Consider the following 18,782-nt stretch of genomic DNA (forward strand, 5'->3'; position numbering starts at 1 on the left):
TGTTCAGAGGCATACAAAGATGAATAAAACATCATTCCTACTGATAACAAATCATCAAGCGAGGAAAATGGCTACAAGGAATTTGGAAGGTGCTGTAAAAGGGGTTGTTAGTTAAGCTTTGGGGTAAATGGAGGGAGTGATGCTGCCCCCTTGGGGTTATCAAGGAAGACTTCTAATGAAGAGGTGGCATTTAAATTGCATGACCGGCAAGATGAGAAGTGATGGAAAGAGAGCATTTTGGAGGGAAGGACAGCTTGAGCAAAAGCAGAGGGGTGGCATGGGAAATGAGTGGGTGTCAGGAAACTGCATATCGAAATTACCTGGATTCTGGGATACATAAGGGAACATAGCCGAAGGGGAGGCTGCCAACGGGTCAGGACTGGGTTTTTGGAGTGTGTTAAATGTCAGACTAATGAAAAGTATGGTGAATTGGCAATGAGGAGAAACTAGGGACGGGGACTTTGGTTGGGTTCATGGTAATAGGTCATGTGAGGGATGGTGAAGGCCTGAACTGAATTGGCACCCTTGGGAATGGAAAGGATGCGATACATACAGGAGATATGTTGGAAGTTAAACAGAGAAATGGGGATTGATTAGGTAGGAGTGAAGAGAACAGTCAGGTCTATGTCTCAAGTCAGAGATGATGTTGAGGTTCTTATGGTTGGGTGGCTGATAAAACGGAGCATCAGGAATAGGGAAGTGAGGAGGAAAAAAAGGTCTTAGGGGTTTAGATTAGAGAAAAGATGAATTTGATTTTATGTGTTGAGTTTAAGGAGCGAGTAGAAAGCTGAAATCGGACTTTTGATTCTAGAAGGAATAGATGAGGAAGTTTGGGGCCCAGAGGAGTTAGAGGAATCAACGAGGTCTCACTATGAGTTGGCAGAGCTGAGACAAAAGCTTCCTGATTCCCACCCAGTCCAGTACTCTCTTCCCTGCCTCCAACTGAGACGTGCTGGAGGTTCTTAACGGTTTTTCTCACACCCAGGTGTGCTCGATAGAAAGTTGAATGTAGGTGAGTTTATGTTGGGGAGTGAGGATTTTATTTTTTAATAAATTTTTTTTTATTGTGGAAACTTTCAGACATACAGAAGTGGAAAGAAGAGTATGATAAATTATACTGTACCCACTGTCCAACTTCAACAGTTATTAATGTTTCACTTGTTTCTTCTCTCCCCATCAATTCTATTGAAGCAAATAGGGAAAAGTGTTTTGGTGACCTTAAACTTTGTGTATTTGCACGTAGGAAGAGCTGAACAGTTTAGGAGGGTATGTTCTGAGCTTTCTGGGTGGGGTCTGGAGTGAAGAGAAATAGGATTAACTTCCAGAATTTCTGTGTTGCCTTTGACTATGTTTTTGGGGAAGTCACTTATGTCTTCTGAGTCTTAGTTTGTCTGTAAGGTGGAGATACTAATATCAGCTTCACAGAATCACTTGAGACAAGGTATGTGAAGACCCTCGATGAACTCTAAACTTGGAAGCTAGAGTATTATGCAGAGTGGAGTTGTCTGTAATAACAAAAGGGTAGTGGCTGTTTGGAATTCTGGCATCAAGTTTGTATTATTCAATAAATTTTTATTTTATTTTCCAACAAATACTTGTTATGTCAGGCACTTGGGACTTCCAACGGTGAACAAAACATACAGAATTGCAGCACTCACGGAGTTCATATTCTAGATCTGAGCGGGCCCAGCACTGTTCTAAGTGCTTTCATATTTTCACCTGTTTAATTCTTGGTACAATCCTGTGAGGTAGCTGCTGTTTTTATTCCCATTTTGCAGATTTGGAGAACAACGCAGGTTGAGGTCACAGTGCCAGGATTCAGATTTAGGTAGAGCTGGCTTTAAGCCTGTATACTCTTAACCCTGGAACATCTTTAACTCCATTTATGGCGTACTAGTGTTTGACATAAATAAAGAAGTTAGGCCTGAGTTGACATTATTCCTGAACAACTAAATGTTCTCTTCTTGTAAAAAACAAGAACAAATGAAAAAAATGGCAGTAGTTTTCCGTGGATTGACACATAGTAGTATTCTTTCATAGAACAGTGTCTCCTCCCGACTTTTTTTTTTTTGAGAGGGCATCTCTCATTTATTGATCAAATGGTTGTTAACAACAATAAAATTCTGTATAGGGGAGTCAATGCTCAATGCACAATCATTAATCCACCCCCAGCCTAATTCTCGTCAGTCTCCAATCTTCTGAAGCATAACGAACAAGTTCTTATATGGTGACCAAATTCTTACATAGTGAGTAAGTTCTTACATGGTGAACAGTACAAGGGCAGTCATCACAGAAACTTTCGGTTTTGATCACGCATTATGAACTATAAACAATCAGGTCAAATGTGAATATTCGTTTGATTTTTATACTTGATTTATATGTGGATCCCACATTTCTCCCTTTATTATTATTATTATTTTTATTTTTAATAAAATGCTGAAGTGGTAGGTAGATGCAAGATAAAGGTAGAAAACATAGTTTAGTGTTGTAAGAGAGCAAATGTAGATGATCAGGTGTGTGCCTGTAGACTGTGTTAATCCAAGCTAGACAAGGGCATTAAAATATCCACGGATGCAGAAGATTTCTCTCAAAACATGGGGGGTGAGGTTCTAAGCCTCATCTCACCTGATGGCCCCCCTGCGACTGTGCCTGTCTTAGGTTGTTCCTCCCTTGAGGAATCTTACCCGTCTCTGGCTAACCAGTCATCTTCCGGGGCCATACAGGGAGATGTAAAGTTGGTAAGTGAGAGAGAAGCCAGAAAGTATGATTATTTTTAACAGGAAGAGAAAGGATCAGGGTATATAGGGAATACACAATTATTCACCCCTATAGATAGGGTGGGTCACAAAATGGGTGGATGTGGTGCTTCTTCATACCGTGGTGGAATTCCTGTGTCTCAGCTCCTTTCCTGGGCTTTCTGTCCCCATGGGAGAGGGAGGCTCTTACAGACCCAGCTTGCTCCATGTCTGCCTTTGGATCAGGCTGTTTTGGCCAGGCAGCCAGGATTGTATGCTATAGATAGGGATGTATCTCTGTATCCTAGACAAGCGTATCAGCTACACTGGGAGGCCTGTCTGGGAGGTCACCTCACATCTGAGAAGTACTTCTGGATCTTTCACTATGTATTTTCTGCAGTCCATTTTAGCATGGCCTGAGACATTGTCTAACTTTGGCAGTTTTTATTTTATATTTGAGAAAGCACTTTAATTTCTTCAGAAGGGATACATGTAGTGAGACCATGCTGTTTTCTGAAAAACTAGAGGAAACAGTTGAACTGAGACCTGCTGTAAGTCCCGGGAATGGAAATCCTGGGACAAAATACCTCTAAAAACTGAGATCAGTCAAAGGGAGAAAAAAGGTTTGAAACCCATTTATTGCTTACAAAACTGCAGTCCAGGGCCGTCTCTCTCCTCTGCTCCTGAGGAGCAAGCAAGCAAGCAACCCAGCCCCTCCCTTTAAACTCTCAGGTTCAGACACACCCTTGGTTGCCCAGGTAATTACCCATTGATATGGAGATGAACTTCTCTCCACCCCTGAGGATATGAGGAAGTTAGTTAGAAACTAATGGTCAGTACCTGATTAACAAAGGTAATTGTGGTAGAAGCCTTTATATCCACTTCTGAGGTAGGCATTTGAGCTTCTTATATTAGAGACATTAACTCTCTAAGTCATTTCCCCCCAAAGCTCCTAAAATTCATAGTTCTGCCCTGAATCTCTATTTATATTTTAATGTTTCTGAGATCTCCCTGGTTAATATATTTCCTGACTAATGTGGACAGTAGTCTTTGTGATCTGTCCTTGTAGCCAGTTTTACGGGTTGGCTCATTTTTATCAGTAACATGTAAATGACATTTATTTCTCCAGTGGCTATTTGTTGCATTATCATTATCAGTTTATTGAAATGGAGAAAACAGACAAAAATAATTCCTCTGTCAAGTAGGTGAAGTAGTTGCATAGAGTGATATTTTATTTTTTATAAATATGGTATTGATTGATGAAATCAAGGTGATTTCCACTTTATATAGACTGAAAATTTGGAGTTTTAGGAAAATTACAATAGCTAACACTTATTGAGCATTTACTGTGTGCCAGGCATTCTTTTAAGTGCTTTGAAATATGATTTTATATTCTTAACAGTAATCATAGGAGGTAGACAGTTGTCTTCTTGCCATTTTAGAGGTGAGCAAGTTGAGATGCTTGAGATTAAGTCACTTGTCCCAGGCCATGCAGCTGGGGAGTGACTGGACTGGTGAGAAACATGGCTGGAGAATGACAGGGATGGTGAGTTTAGAATGCATGTCCCCTGACCTTGAGCTCTGTGTGGCATTCATAAAAAGATTTTTGCTTGTGTAGTATTAGTTTTTCTTATTTTCTTACTAATTTTCATAATATTTTCAGTATCCTCAGTCAGAAATGATTATAGCCCCCCACCCCTCACCACCATCAAGGAACATTTGCTACTGTCTAGAGATGTTTTTAGTTGTTCCTAAGTTGGGAGATGGGCTCCTGGCATCTAGCAGATTGAGGCCAGGGATGCCAGGAAATGTCTTACAATGCGTAGGGCAGTCCCCACAGCCAGAATTATTCAGCCTAAATATCAGTAGCATCAACTCTAGTGTCCATTATAAGTGAGTATGTTGTAATGCCATTCTTAGGTCTAGAGGGCAAAGTCACTCTAGTAGTATAGACATCTTTAATTTTGATTTTTGTTTGATATTTGCTTTCACCCAAATTAATGTATGTATGTTTTATTAAACAAACTAGATATTTCAGCCCATTGAAGGAAAGCAGAGGAAGTTGAAAGGGGGGACATGTAGAGACTGAAGATATAGTACTCGTTGGATTATCTTGTGAATAACACAATTAGATTACATTTTTTATGTTAGAAGTGTTAATTTGCTGAAAGCTTTTCCTTTAAGATCAGGAACAAGACAAGGAAGTCTTTTATTATTCAACATAGTTCTGGAGGTCCTAGCTTCAGCAATTGGACAACACAAAGAGATAAAAGACATCCAGATTGGCAAGGAAGAAGTTAACTGTCCCTGTTTGGAGATGACATGATATTGTACATAAAAAAATCCTAAAGAATCCACTCTAAAACTACTAGATCTAATATCTGAATTCAGCAAAGATGCAGGATGCAAAATTAATACACAGAAATCTGTTGTATTCCTATACACTAATGATGAACTAGAGGAAAGAGAAATCAGGAAAACAATTCCATTCACAATTGCATTAAAAAGAATAAAACACCTAGGAACAAACCTAATCAAGGAAGTGAAAGACCTATACTCTGAAAACTACAAGACACTCAAGAGAGAAATTAAAGAAGATAACAGTAAGTGGAAACACATCCCATGCTCATGGATAGGAAGAATTAGTATTGTCAAAATGGCTATCCTGCCTAAAGCAATCTACAAATTCAAAGCAATCCCTATCAAAATACCAACAGCATTCTTCAATGAACTGGAACAAATAATTCTAAAATTCATATGGAATCACAAAAGATCCTGAATAGCCAAAGCAATCCTGAGAAGGAAGAATAAAGTGGGGCGGTGGGGGGGATTATGCTCCCTGACTTCAAGCTATATTACAAAGCCACAGTAATCAAGACAATTTGATACTGGCACAAGAACAGACCCATAGACCAATGGAACAGACTCGAGAGCTCAGGTATAAACCCAAGCATATATGGTCAATTAATATACGATAAAGGAAATATGGATATATAGTGGGGAAATGACAGCCTATTCAATAGCTGTTGTTGGCAAAACTGGACAGCTACATGCAAGAGAATGAAACTGGATTATTGTCTAACCCCATACACAAAAGTACACTCAAAATGGATCAAAGACCTGAATGTGAGTCATAAAACCATAAAACTCTTAGAAGACAACATAGGCAAAAATCTCCTGAATATAAACATGAGCGACTTTTTCCTGAATGCATCTCCTCGGGCAAGGGAAACAATAAAAAATGAGTAAATGGGACTACATCAAGCTAAAAAGCTTCTGTACTGCAAAGGACACCATCAGCACAACAAAAAGGCATCCTATAGTATGGGAGAATATATTTGTAAATGACATATCCAACAAGGGGTTAACATCCAATATATAAAGAGCTCAGACGCCTCAACACCCAAAAAGCAAATAACCTTATTAAAAAATGGGCAGAAGCTATGAACAGACAATTCTCCAAAGAAGAAATTCAGATGGCCAACAGACACATGAAAAGATGCTCCACATCGCTAATTATCAGGGAAATGCAAATTAAAACCACAATGAGATATCACCTCACACCAGTTAGGATGGCCAACAGAGAAAAGACTAGGACCAACAGATGCTGGCGATGATGCGGAGAAAGGGGAACCCTCCTGTATTGCTGGTGGGAATGTAAACTAGTTTAAACATTGTGGAAAGCAATATGGAGGTTCCTCAAAAATCTAAAAATAGAAATACCATTTGACCCAGAAATTCCACTCCTAGGAATTTACCCAAAGAAAACAACTTCTTAGATTCAAAAAGACATATGCACCCCTATGTTTATCGCAGTACTATTTACAATAGCCAAGAAATGGGAGCAACCTAAGTGTGCATCATTAGATGAATGGATAAAGAAGATGTGATACATATACACAGTGGAATATTATCCAGCCATAAGAAGAAAACAAATCCTACCATTTGCAACAACATGGATGGAGCTAGAGGGTATTATGCTCAGTGAAATAAGTCAGGCAGAGAAAGACAGGCACCAAATGATTTCATTCATCTGTGGAGCATAAGAACAGCAAAAACTGAAGGAATAAAACAGCAGCAGACTCACAGAACCCAAGAATGGACTGTTACCAAAGGGAAGAGGACTGGGGAGGGTGGGTGGGAAGGGAGGGAGAAGGGGAATAAGGGGCATTACAATTAGCACACATAACATGGGGGGAGAAGATGGGGAAGGCAGTATAGCACAGAGAAGACAAGTAGTGATTCTATACCATCTTACTATGCTGATGGACAGTGACTGTAATGGGGTATGTGGTGGGGACTTGATAATGGGGGAATCTAGTAACCACAATGTTGCTCATGTGATTGTATATTAATGACAGCAAAATAAATGAATAAATAAATAAACAAACTATGGTACATATACATACACACACAGACAAAAGTGTTAATTTGTTAAATGTCAACATTTAAAGTATCCTGTAATTTTAAAACCACGTTTTGGTATTTTTCAAATCAGGAATTTCAAACTCAGACAAGTAGAGGATATTTTATTATACCCCATGTATATACCACCCATATTTAACAAATGCTAACAAATGCCGAAGTCCTTTTAGGACTTTTCCTCCTCCCATTCCTTTGCTGTATCTACATTTTTTGATATACCAAGAATCTCTGAAGTTGGAGGGGCCTAGGCCTCTTCTGAAGTCTGTTATCGTGCCTCACTCACTGCTGCTGTCTTTGGCTGTCCTCTCACAACTCACTCTCCTCAGTTGCTGGAGTGTATCAGCAGCAGATGGCCACAGACCAGCTCTGGGAGGGCGGACCCAGGCCTCTATCCTCAAAGCTGGAGACGCCAGGCAGATAAAGTATGTGTAAGCTGGAGAGAGGTGGAAGGGCCAGTGGTCAGGTGAGAGGTAGGAAAATTCAGGAGAGTGAATAAGGTGGGAGCTGGCAAGAGAAGCAATCTCTGTGCTTGACAGAGCTGGTGACAGGAGGGCAACAAGCATGATCCTCAGGTTGTCAGGTCATAGGGTTTTAGGTCTTCTCTGCTTTTGCTATATAGGTGATCTAATAAGCTAGGGAGATGCCACGCTTGAATTCTCAGTATCTCTTACTTGGATTATTTTAGGGGCCTCTTACTAATGGCATTGCCTGCTTCTCATCATTTCTTCACAGGACTTATATATGATAGGTTTGTTTTTATTTAAAAACTTTCTATCATGCCCCATTGCCTATGAAATAAAGCCCTCACTAGTAGTAACACTTGGCGTCATTCATAGCTTCTCCTCCTCTGACCCATCTAGAGTTTAAGTTGTGTATTTTCTCCTCTTGGTGATTTTGCTTGAACTCTTCTCTCTGACAAGCTCACATATGCTCTGTTATCTCTGTGTGGTGAACTTCTCTTCACCTTTTGAGGCCAGCTTAAGCCTGTTGGCGGATGGAATAAGTCTTCCTTGTAATTGTTCCTTTGTGCTTTGCCGCTCTTGTTAGAATCTGAGTTTCTTGAAAGCAGTGATGACATGCTCCATCTTTAAATTCAGTGCTGCCGACACAGGGCCTGGCCTCAGGAAATGTTTGCTGAATTGAATTAAGAGAGTTCAGACTTGCAGTTTACCCAGTTATTTATATTGGTGGCGAAAATCCTACATGGTACAGATTTTGATTCTCTGCAGTCACTATCACAGAATTATAAGACTGGAATTGGGAGGTTTGGATATGAAACATTTCTGCACCTTCTGGTTAAAAAAAAAAGCCTTCATGGTTTGTTTCACTTTACAATATTCAAAATCATGTTTCATTTATAAATCTGCCTCATTGATAAATTTAATGTATTGTTGGCATGATCCTGGCATATGACTGACATTTTGCTTGGATTTTAGTAAAGACTTCATAAAATATAAAAGAGAAGTATAGATTTTGTAGCATCAGTAGCTGCTGCTCAGCTGTGACCTTGATCAAAAGGCTGGTTGAGTAACTATTCAGATAGATAATTAAGCCAGCTGAGATAGGAATGGGGCTAGAATTTATAATTAATAAGTTTTTAAAACCTTCTCTTACTTGTTATTTCCACCTGTCTTTAGGAGTTTTGTCCCTGAGTCATGGAAGACAGAAGAGCTGAGAAGTCATGTGAACAAGCATGTGAATCTCTTAAGAGGCAGGACTATGAAATGGCCCTCAAGCACTGCACAGAGGCCCTCCTTTCTCTTGGCCAGTACTCCATGGCCGACTTCACAGGGCCATGTCCACTGGAAATAGAGAGCATCAAAATTGAGAGCCTTCTTTACAGAATTGCTTCATTTTTGCAACTGGTGCGTAAGTAACACTGTTGATAAGCCAATGCTGAACCATTAAAATGGCTTTTTTCATTGAGTGGGGACAATTGCCGGTCATTCCCTCTGTGGGTCACCTAATTCTGGACTGAGGAGATGAGTAAAGTGGCTAGTGATGGCTGAATATCTTTGATGACAAGCAACTGTGTTTTTAAACCTTGAAAATTATACTGTTGTATCTAGCATTTTGGACTATTCACTCATTCTACAAATATTTATTGAGTGAATACTACGTGCTAAACACTGTTTTGGCTACTTGATATACATTGGTGAAAAAAAGAGAAATATCCCTTCATGGTACTTTGTCTAGTAGAAGGTTGGACAATAAACGATAGACATTCTACATAAGTAAACACTTCAGATAGATTATTAGAAGGTAACAGTCTGCATTAAAAAAGTAGAACAGGGCAAGGGAAGTTGGGATTACTAGGTGTAGGAAAGGGGTTGTGATTGAAATTGGGTGGTCAAGGTAGGTCTTATCAGTAAGGTATGTAAGGAATATCAACAAGGTATCAATAAGGAGGTAATGAATGTCAAAATCTTGGGGAAGAACATTGTAGACTGAGGGAACAGGCAGTGCAAAGACCCTGAGGCAGAAGCATGGCTGTCAAGCTTGAGGATCAGCTAGGAGGCCAATGTGCTGGAGTAACGGGCATGAGGGGGAGATGATAACAGGGCTAGATCCTGTGGGGCCTCCAGGTCTCGGGAAGGACTGGTTTTTATTTGAGGTGGGGAGCTGTTGTGGGGTTTTGAGCAGAGGAGTGGCATGGTCTTAGTACAGGAATTCTTTGGCTTTTGTGTCGAGAATAGAGTATAAATGGGAAAGAGGAGATGCAGGGAGACTAGTTTGGAGGCTATTAGAATATAGGCCAGAGAAGACAGTGGCTCAGACTAAAATGTTAGCAGTGGAAATAGTGAATTGGTGTGGTTTGGGTTAAAATTTGAAGGTGGAACCAGTAAGATTTCCTAATGTATCGAATGCAGGGAGTGAGAGACACAAAGCAGTCACAGGTTACTTACTTAGACTTTTGTGTGTGAGCAGTTGGAAGAATGTAGTTTCTGTCACCTGAGCTGAGAAGGCTGTAGATGAAGAGCAGGTTTCGTGGTGGAAGAGTTCATTTTGGACGTACTGAGTTTGAGATATCATTTTGATATCCAGCTGGAGATGTTGAATAAGCAGTCAGACTTGCAGTTATGGGGTTTGGGAGAGAGGTCTGAGCTAAAGATACCAATTTAAGAGTCTGTGGCTTGTAGATGATATATATAGCCCTGAGCCTGGGTCAAATCGCTAAGGGAATGGGTGTAGACAGAGAAGAGGAGAGGACCAAGGGCTTAGTCTCAGGGCAGTGTTGAGAGGTAGGGGGAAAAAGAGGAACCAGCAAAGCAGCCTGAAGAGTAACCCATGAGAGGAAAACAAGGGGAGTGAGGGTCCTGTTAGCCAAGTGAGGGAAGTGTATCCAGATGCAGGAATGTTCAGCAGAGTCAGTGCTGTGAATAGAGTAGTGAGAATTGGGAACTGACTGAGAAACGACTGTGTGTCTAAATGGGTACCTGTAAATACAGGCTGTGTATCTAACTGGATACAATGGAGGCTACTAGTGTACTCCACAAGAGCAGCTTCCACGAAGTGGTGGGTGAAATGTCTGATTTAAAGACTGTGTAAGAGAGAATTAGGGGGAAGGAATTTAAAGATACGAGTATAGACAAATCTTGAGGAGTTTTGCCCCAAAGAGACACAAACAGATGGAATGGTAGCTGGTCGGGGAGGTGAGGTCAAGAGAAGGATTTTTTTAGATGGCAGAAATAACAGCATAATTATTTATAGGACTGAACCAATAGAAAGCAAAAAGTTAATGATGTAGGAGAAATATAGGAGGCTTGTTGGAGTGTCCTGAAGTAAGCCATAGAGCAGATCTGCACGAGTGGTAGGATGGATTTTAGAAAAAAACACGGATGGTTCATCTGGTAACAGGTGGAAGGCAGAGTATGTGCTAGGAAGCAGGTAAACATGGTGTTGACAGTCTGGAAATTCTCATAGCTTAGTTTTCTCAGTAAAGTCATTAGCTGAGGATGAGGATGTGGGAGGAGATTCTTGTGATGGGAGATTAGAGAAGGTGAGAAGTAGGAGTGTGAGTAAATGGACCAGGGAAGTATATTGTGATGTTTATTTGTGGGATACTGTGTATTGGAGGCCCATGAATTAGCTTTACTCTGGAAATATGAAATTTGCAACATTAATGATTAAACTTTGAAACAATGCTGAGCTTCTTTGAAACAATGCTGAGCTTCTTTGTGATAAAATCTTTGTTTTAAGCAGCTCTTGAACTACTTAATTTTATCTTGTATCTTTTATTTTGCAGAAAAACTATGGGCAAGCTGATGAAGACTGTAGGCATGGTATGTTTAAAAATGGGGCTCTTTTCTGCTTTGAAGATTTTGAATTATTTACATGAGCAATGTTTAAGGCTTGATTTTTTTTCATATGCTAATTTCAAAAGTGATTTTAGTGTTAAAAAACCCCCATCAGCCCATCGTGGCTAGTAAGGAGTTTGGATGATGACATTCCTGTTACAATGGGTGTTCATGGGAGCATTGTTCCTCCTCACAAGTGTTGGCCTTCTGTTACTCCTTTGGGAACATTGCTAATATCTTTTCTTGTTTTTTTTTTTTTATTAAGATATCATTGATATACACTCTTATGAAGGTTTCACAAGAAAAACAATGTGGTTATTACTTTCACCCTTATTATTGAGTCCCTCCCATACCCCGTTGCAGTCACTGTCCATCAGTGTAGTTAAGATGCCACAGAGTCACTACTTCTTTTCTCTGAGCTACACTGTCCTCCCTGTGACCCCACACACACCATGTGCACCAATCATGATACCCCTCAATCCCCTTCTCCCTCCCTCCCTACCCACCCTCCCCTCCTTCCCCTCCCCCAGCCCTCCCCTTTGGTAACCACTGGTCCCTTCTTGGAGTCTGTGAGTCTGCTGCTATTTTGCTCCTTCAGTTTTGCTTCGTTGTTATACTCCACAAATGAGGGAACTCATTTGGTACTTGTTTTTCTCTGCCTGACTTGTCTTTCTCTTTCACTGAGCATAATACCCTCTAGCTCCATCCATGTTGTTGCAAATGGTAGGATTTGTTTTCTTCTTATGGCTGAATAGTATTACATTGTGTATATGTACCACCTCTTTATCCATTCATCTACTGATGGACACTTAGGTTGCTTCCATATCTTGGCTATTGTAAATAGTGCTGTAATAAACATAGGGGTGCATATGTCTTTTTGAATCTGAGAAGTTGTTTTCTTTGGGTAAATTCCTAGGAGTGGAATTTCTGGGTCAAATGGTATTTCTATTTTTAGATTTTTGAGGAACCTCCATATTGCTTTCCACAATGTTTAAACTAGTTTACATTCCCACCAGCAGTGTAGGAAGGTTCCCCTTTCTCTGCATCCTCGCCAACATTTGTTGGTCCTAGTCTTTTCTATGTTGGCCATCCTAACTGGTGTGAGGTGATAACTCATTGTGGTTTTAATTTGCATTTCCCTGATAATTAGGGATGTGGAGCATGTTTTCATGTGCCTGTTGGCCATCTGAATTTCTTCTTTGAAGAAGTGTCTGTTCATATCCTCCACCCATTTTTTAATAGGTTTATTTGCTTTTTGGGTGTTGAGGCATGTGAGTTCTTTATATATTTTGGATGTTAACCCCTTGTTGGATATGTCATTTAAGAATATATTGTCCCATGCTGTAGGATGCCTTTTTGTTCTGCCGATGGTGCATTGCTAGTATGTTGTAAGGTTTGTGTGAATATTTTCAGTCAATAAGAGCCAAATTTTAAGAACTGTAACATACATTGATTAAAATGTTATGCTTGGATAAATTGAAAGGCTGGACCTATTCCTCCCAAAAGGTTTTTCCCTTTCAATAGAAGATTTCCCTTGGAGAGAGAAGATACTGATTAGCTCTTTAATGCTTTTCCTGTTTCTGTTTGGGCAGAAAATTGACTGAAAATATTTTTGCTCTTTGAGTACTCATAGGATACGAATTCTTTTCTTCATGATAGCTGCCAGTTCACTAGAATGAGTCTAGGAGTGAGTGGCAGAAGGGTTCAGTGTTCATTCTCACATGCACTTGGATTGTTTGCACAGCTCAGTGATATGAATAACATAACATTTCATTTACCCAGAATGGAGAAGGAGGGCTGAGGTGTGTAACAGAAGTTACTTTTTTCCTAGTTACTCATTTGTGTCAAAACTTTTTAACGTATTAACTATATTTATTGTAAGACTTAAATAACTATCTTACAAAAAACAAAAAAAAATACTATCTTACATATTCCTGTGGCATATTGGACATAACCATTCATTAAAGATTTGGCAACCTCCGTATGAACCTCACTTCATAGAATTGGGAGTTAACAGAAATTTGAGAGATTTCTTGTATAATCTTCCTTTAACAAAATTCTTACTGTCTATGGACATTTAAAAATTACCAAAAAGCCAAATAAGTAAAATAATATAAAGGAATATGAGGAAGGGAATCATCTTTCCTTTTACCCTTTTTAAAGAAATTATTGTTATTGGTATGCTGTTTCTTCTGCATCTTTCTCTACAGTGATAAACACAAATGCTTGTAATACATAGAAAGGGTTTTTCCTTTAAAAATGGTAAAAGATTTATAAAATCATCACAAAGCAAATTGCTGTCTTACATACCAAAATATCATAGATATCTTTAAGTTAACAGTTGCAATTCCTGTTTCATATTCTGTAGTATAGATGTGTTGTAATTCATTTAAAAATTCCTATATTGATGAGCATTCAGGTGTTTCTAGTTTTCTAGTTTGTTATTATAATCCATCCTGTAATAAACATACATTCTTTCTTATTGTTGTCTTTATTTTTGTAGGATAATCTTAAAAACTGGATGTCTGGATTAAGGAGTTTTAAAAGTTGGATATCTGGTATTAAAATTATATATTTATATACACTGTCAGATTAGTTTCAGATACACCTATCAGCAGTAATATGAGAACCCCTGTTTCCTGTAATCTCACTAATACTGGAACCTATTGGTCTTGATATTTTACCAATCTCGTATATGACAAATAGCCCCTCTCTTTATTTTCACTTCCGTGAATACTAATGAGGTTGATACACTCTTCTCATGGAGACATACAAGCTCCCAGAAGGTTAAATGATTTAAGAAAAGCCACAGAAGAGTAAATGCTGTTGAAGGTACATATGGAAAAATGTTGCATTTTTCTGTTAATTGGTTTACTTAGAATTTAAAGTTAGTTACTACTTACAGCTACTGAATTACCAAAATAAATGTTTAATGGGGAAACTTTAGGAGGTGATGGATATGTTTACTGCCTGGGTTATGATGAAAATAACATGAGTGTATACGTATGTCCAAAGTCATTAATTGTATATACTAATTATGTACAGTTTTTATATACTAACTGTACTTTTGTAGTGTTGGAAGAAGTTTAACCAATACCTAAGATTAAGTTGTAATGAAATGCATTTACTCTTGTGGTGTTGGTGGAGTATGAAGCCGAATGCTTCCTTTTACCCTTGCTGACATGTTAATACCCTTTGACCCACTAATCTTATTTCTGGAGTACTATCCCAAGCAAATAATCCAAAAGAAGGGAAAAATTGTATGTGGAATGATGTTCATTACAGTGCTGTGTGTAAAAGGGAAAAATTGCTTCCAATAAGGAAGGAGTTTGTTGATTATCTTTATGCATTCCTTGTTACCATTTATGTGATAAATAAGAACATGGAAAATGCTTATTTAAATGCTAAAGCAGTGTATGAAAGTTCATTTGAAATAGACATTTGGGGATATTGGCCAAGTTTATATGTATATGCTGCCAGTTGTAGAGTTCTGCTATTATGTGTGATTTTTATGCAAGATAAGTTTTTCTCTAAGATAAAAATACCATGGCTAGGCAGCCAGTTAGTAATACAGAGCAAGACGAGTATGTATCTCTGTTGATTGTTATGCTGCTTAGTAATGCCAGATAGCTGTGGAATAGCTCCTATCTTGATCACCCAGGCCTTAGGTTTGCCTTGTATGTACTGTATTGCCTTGGTGCCTAGGCCCTTACTGTCAGGCTGCTGCATTCCTCACAGCTCTCGGCATGCCTCATGGCATCTGCCTTCTTCCTCTTCTCCACCTACTGCTGCTGACCTTCTGATTGCACTTTCTCAGGCAGGGTTTGGAAATCTTTGTCATGGGGTTAAAAACAAAAATAAAACTTTTTAATGAAAAAATTAAAACATGCAGAAAAGTAGAGGAAATAGTATAGTAAACATTCATATTCTCAAAATTTAGATTGTAGTATTTTACCATGTTCTCTTTTTTTCTGAAATATTTGAAGATAGTTACAGACATCATGGTATTTACCCCTAAATACCTAAATACTTCAGTAAGCATCTCTAAAAATAAGGCCATTACTGTATAACCACAATATTTTATAAACCTAATTAAATTAACAGTAATTCCCTAATATTGTCTAAAACCCAGTCCATAGTCAGATTTACCTGGTTGTCCCTAAAATGTTTTTATTGCTGATTTGTTGAAACCAGGAGCTAATCAGAGTCATACAATTTTCATGGTGAAATTCTAGTTCAAGAAGGGTAGAAAGACTTTGAGTGAGGACTCAAGGACATTTGGAAAATGAACTACGTACATTTTAAGTTCATGGATTTTAGCTCAGAGTTTGGTGGTGTGTTCTGAATAAATAGCACAGGTTGCCAAACTGGTGACCAATGAATACGTAATATAAGGTGGTCATGTTTGTTCTCATGATATGAACATAACTCATATTGGCATTACAGGAAAACTTTCATGAAATAGTAATTATTTTTCTGCTCTTGAAATACTCATTATATAGGAAACTAACGTGTTTTACACTGACAAAATGGAATGGGGTAAATGGAGAAAATAAAATCAAAAGAAAATCTTATTAGCTAAAAGAGTATTGTGCTATGTGTAATATGTAGTTCAAACTCAGTCATCGTAAATATCAATGAATATTTTTCATAAGGCTGCAAGATTTTCAAACCCTAGCTGAGAGTGTCATTTTAAAAAATCATTAGAAACAAAGGAGTTTGGGGCATCGATTGGCATTTAATATCATGATATGTGCCCTGTGAAGTAAATGATTCAGAAACCAGCAACTCCTGTTGAATAGAAGCTGACTGTTAAAAAAGGCAAATTGATATGTGATTGATTGGACCTTCTACACTTTGGGCAAGTGCAGTGCTTTACTGACCTTCCTTTTCAAAAGAGTTTGAGTAAATAGATTTTATGGTATCAGGAGTAAAAATGTTTCACAGGGATAAAAATATTTATTCAGAATTATCTCTAGGTCCAACTCTCTGACACAATGTTATTTTATTTAAGCACATTGTAACATCATTCCAATTTTACAAATGAGGAAACGGGCTTTGTGAGATTCAGCAACTTGCTTAAGTACATAGAGGCAGTACAGAGTGGAACTGTGGTTTTGGAGTTAGGTCTTGCTGATCTGAAGAGCCACGCTCCTTCTTTTTATCCTAAACTACTACCTGTGTATTGTTCTTTCAGGTTTTGCAGACATGACTCTGTTTGGCATAGTAAACTTCGAAAAAAGGCAGTAGGGTGTTTCATATCATAGGAATGAAAAAAACTGAGGTGTCGGGTCACATAGGTAACCGTTAGTGGAGCGGGGACAGAAATTTGGGCCTCAAGCTTCTAGCCCATCCATTGTTGTTCACCAGGCTTTTTAAATAGGGAGGCATTCCAATAATATTTCTTAACTCAGTTAAGAAAAAGTTGCAGTAATTACTTTTTAAAATTTCATATATAGAAGCTTTATTTCACCAATAATTTTTTAAAACTTTATTTTGAAATAATTATAGATTAACAGGAAGTTGCAAAGATAGTACAGAGAAGACCCATGTACCTCTCCCCCATTGGTTACATCTTACTTAACTATATACAGTACAGTGTCAAACCAAAAATTGACATTAGTACAATGAGTGTGTATAATTCTGTCATTTGTTCATATGTAGATTTGTGTAACAAACACAAAGAACTGTTTCATCACCATGAGATCCCCCTGTGCTACTCTTTATAGTCACACTCACCACCCTCCCTCCTCACCATCTCTAATCCCTGGCAACCACTAATCTGTTCTCATTATCTCTACAATTTTGTCATTTTGAAAATGTTAATAAATAGAATCATATGGTAAGTGCCTTTTAAAATAGCTTTTTCCCCTTACCATAGTGCCCTTGAGAATTATCCAAGTTGCTGTATGTACCAATTATCCATTCCTTTTTATGGCCGTGTAGTATTCCACGGTACGGCTGTACTATAGTTTGTTCTCCACAAGGAACTTGAGGCTTTTTGGACTGGGATCTTGACTTGTAATCTTCCTTTCCCCATATGCCTGTTAACTGTTTTAAATAAATATTTTATATTTAAGTTGATGGGAATAAAAAGTTGAATTATAGAATACTAATTTTGGCATAGAATATAAATCAGGAAAGTGTAGGGGTTTATTTAAATATATAGTTAAGTTCGAACACTGTTATCCTCTAAATATGTAAAATTTTGTATGAATAGACATTTAAATAAGCAATAGTCTTTAAACTTTTGTTTAATCAATTGCAAGAGTCTCATGGTTGTATGAGTATCTGTTCTAGGCATTTTCTGATTTGTACATGGTTTCAGCTGTAGTCATGAGTGACATTTTAAAATGTATTTCATTTTATTTTTCACTCATGAAATAAATATTTGTTAGCATTAATTTTATATTAACTGAAATTATACATAAAAAGAGAATTTAAAATGAATGGTATCTTGCCTTATAAAAAAAATCTCAGTAAATACTATACCAAAGGGGGAATTGAAATTAAGACTACTGTCAACACCTGAAAGCACAGTTCTCTCCCATAGAGCAAGGAAAACAAAAGAGCAAAATGTCAGTTTTTTTCTCAGTAAGCAAGGTAGTAAAAGAAAAAGAAAGTAGGCAAATTAGCCATGGAAACAATGAAGTAAGGGAGTGCCTTAGCAGAGGATTAAAAAACCCCAAATCTGGCTTTTTCCACAATCAGGATTTCCTCTTAGTGCTTACAACAGAGATAAGAGAGATGGCAAGAGGTTGACTTCTGAAATTGAAATTATGGCAGTGGAAGAATTTTAAAATTAAAAGGTACAGTTACAGTGGTTTTTAAAAATAGAAAATGCTTCTCAATCCAGTTATTGAAGAGTTAATGGAGGTTAACTTTGCTGTAACTGCATAGCAAATGTATCTGGGAAATTAGTGCTCTTTTTGTAAAGAGGACTTGAAGGCACTGCAACCAGCAGACTCCCACCAGCCCCCTCTCTCATGCACACAGTGTAGGACAGGCCACTCTTGCAGGTACTTTACAGAGTCTTAAGTAAAAAGTTCATTCAAGTATGCAGATGAAATAAAAATATTTTATGATATTCTGGGGAACCAGATTTCAGGTTTGTTTTTATGCTCAGTTGTGTTGTCAGCATTTTTTTTACTGTGTTTATTTTATACTTGTATAGTAATGAGGAAGTTGAGGGACAGTAAATGAATTAGCACTAAAATTTAAACTGAAGCACTGAAAATAAACCAGGAGAAAGTTCCTTTGTAGTATGAAAACATCCAGACGGAAGGAGTCCAAGAGTCTTCACAATGAACTGCAGTTAAAGGAA

The 18,782-nt window shown here is 38.1% G+C and overlaps 1 protein-coding gene across 5 annotated transcripts in view; it reads left to right on the forward strand.

Moving 5' to 3' along the window:
* Nucleotides 1-18,782, forward strand: part of HELZ (helicase with zinc finger) — a 164,561-nt gene that overhangs the window by 7,877 nt on the left and 137,902 nt on the right. For all 5 annotated transcript variants that reach the window (XM_017652794.3, XM_017652797.3, XM_017652796.3 and 2 more), the window contains exons 4-5: nucleotides 8,798-9,025; nucleotides 11,407-11,443. In XM_017652794.3, the coding sequence (XP_017508283.3) occupies nucleotides 8,816-9,025; nucleotides 11,407-11,443 (247 nt within the window). In that variant the 5' untranslated portion in view covers nucleotides 8,798-8,815. The remainder of the gene's footprint in view (nucleotides 1-8,797; nucleotides 9,026-11,406; nucleotides 11,444-18,782) is intronic.

This window comes from Manis javanica, chromosome 4 (assembly GCF_040802235.1).
Source record: "Manis javanica isolate MJ-LG chromosome 4, MJ_LKY, whole genome shotgun sequence".
In the NCBI taxonomy this organism is placed as follows: domain Eukaryota; kingdom Metazoa; phylum Chordata; class Mammalia; order Pholidota; family Manidae; genus Manis; species Manis javanica.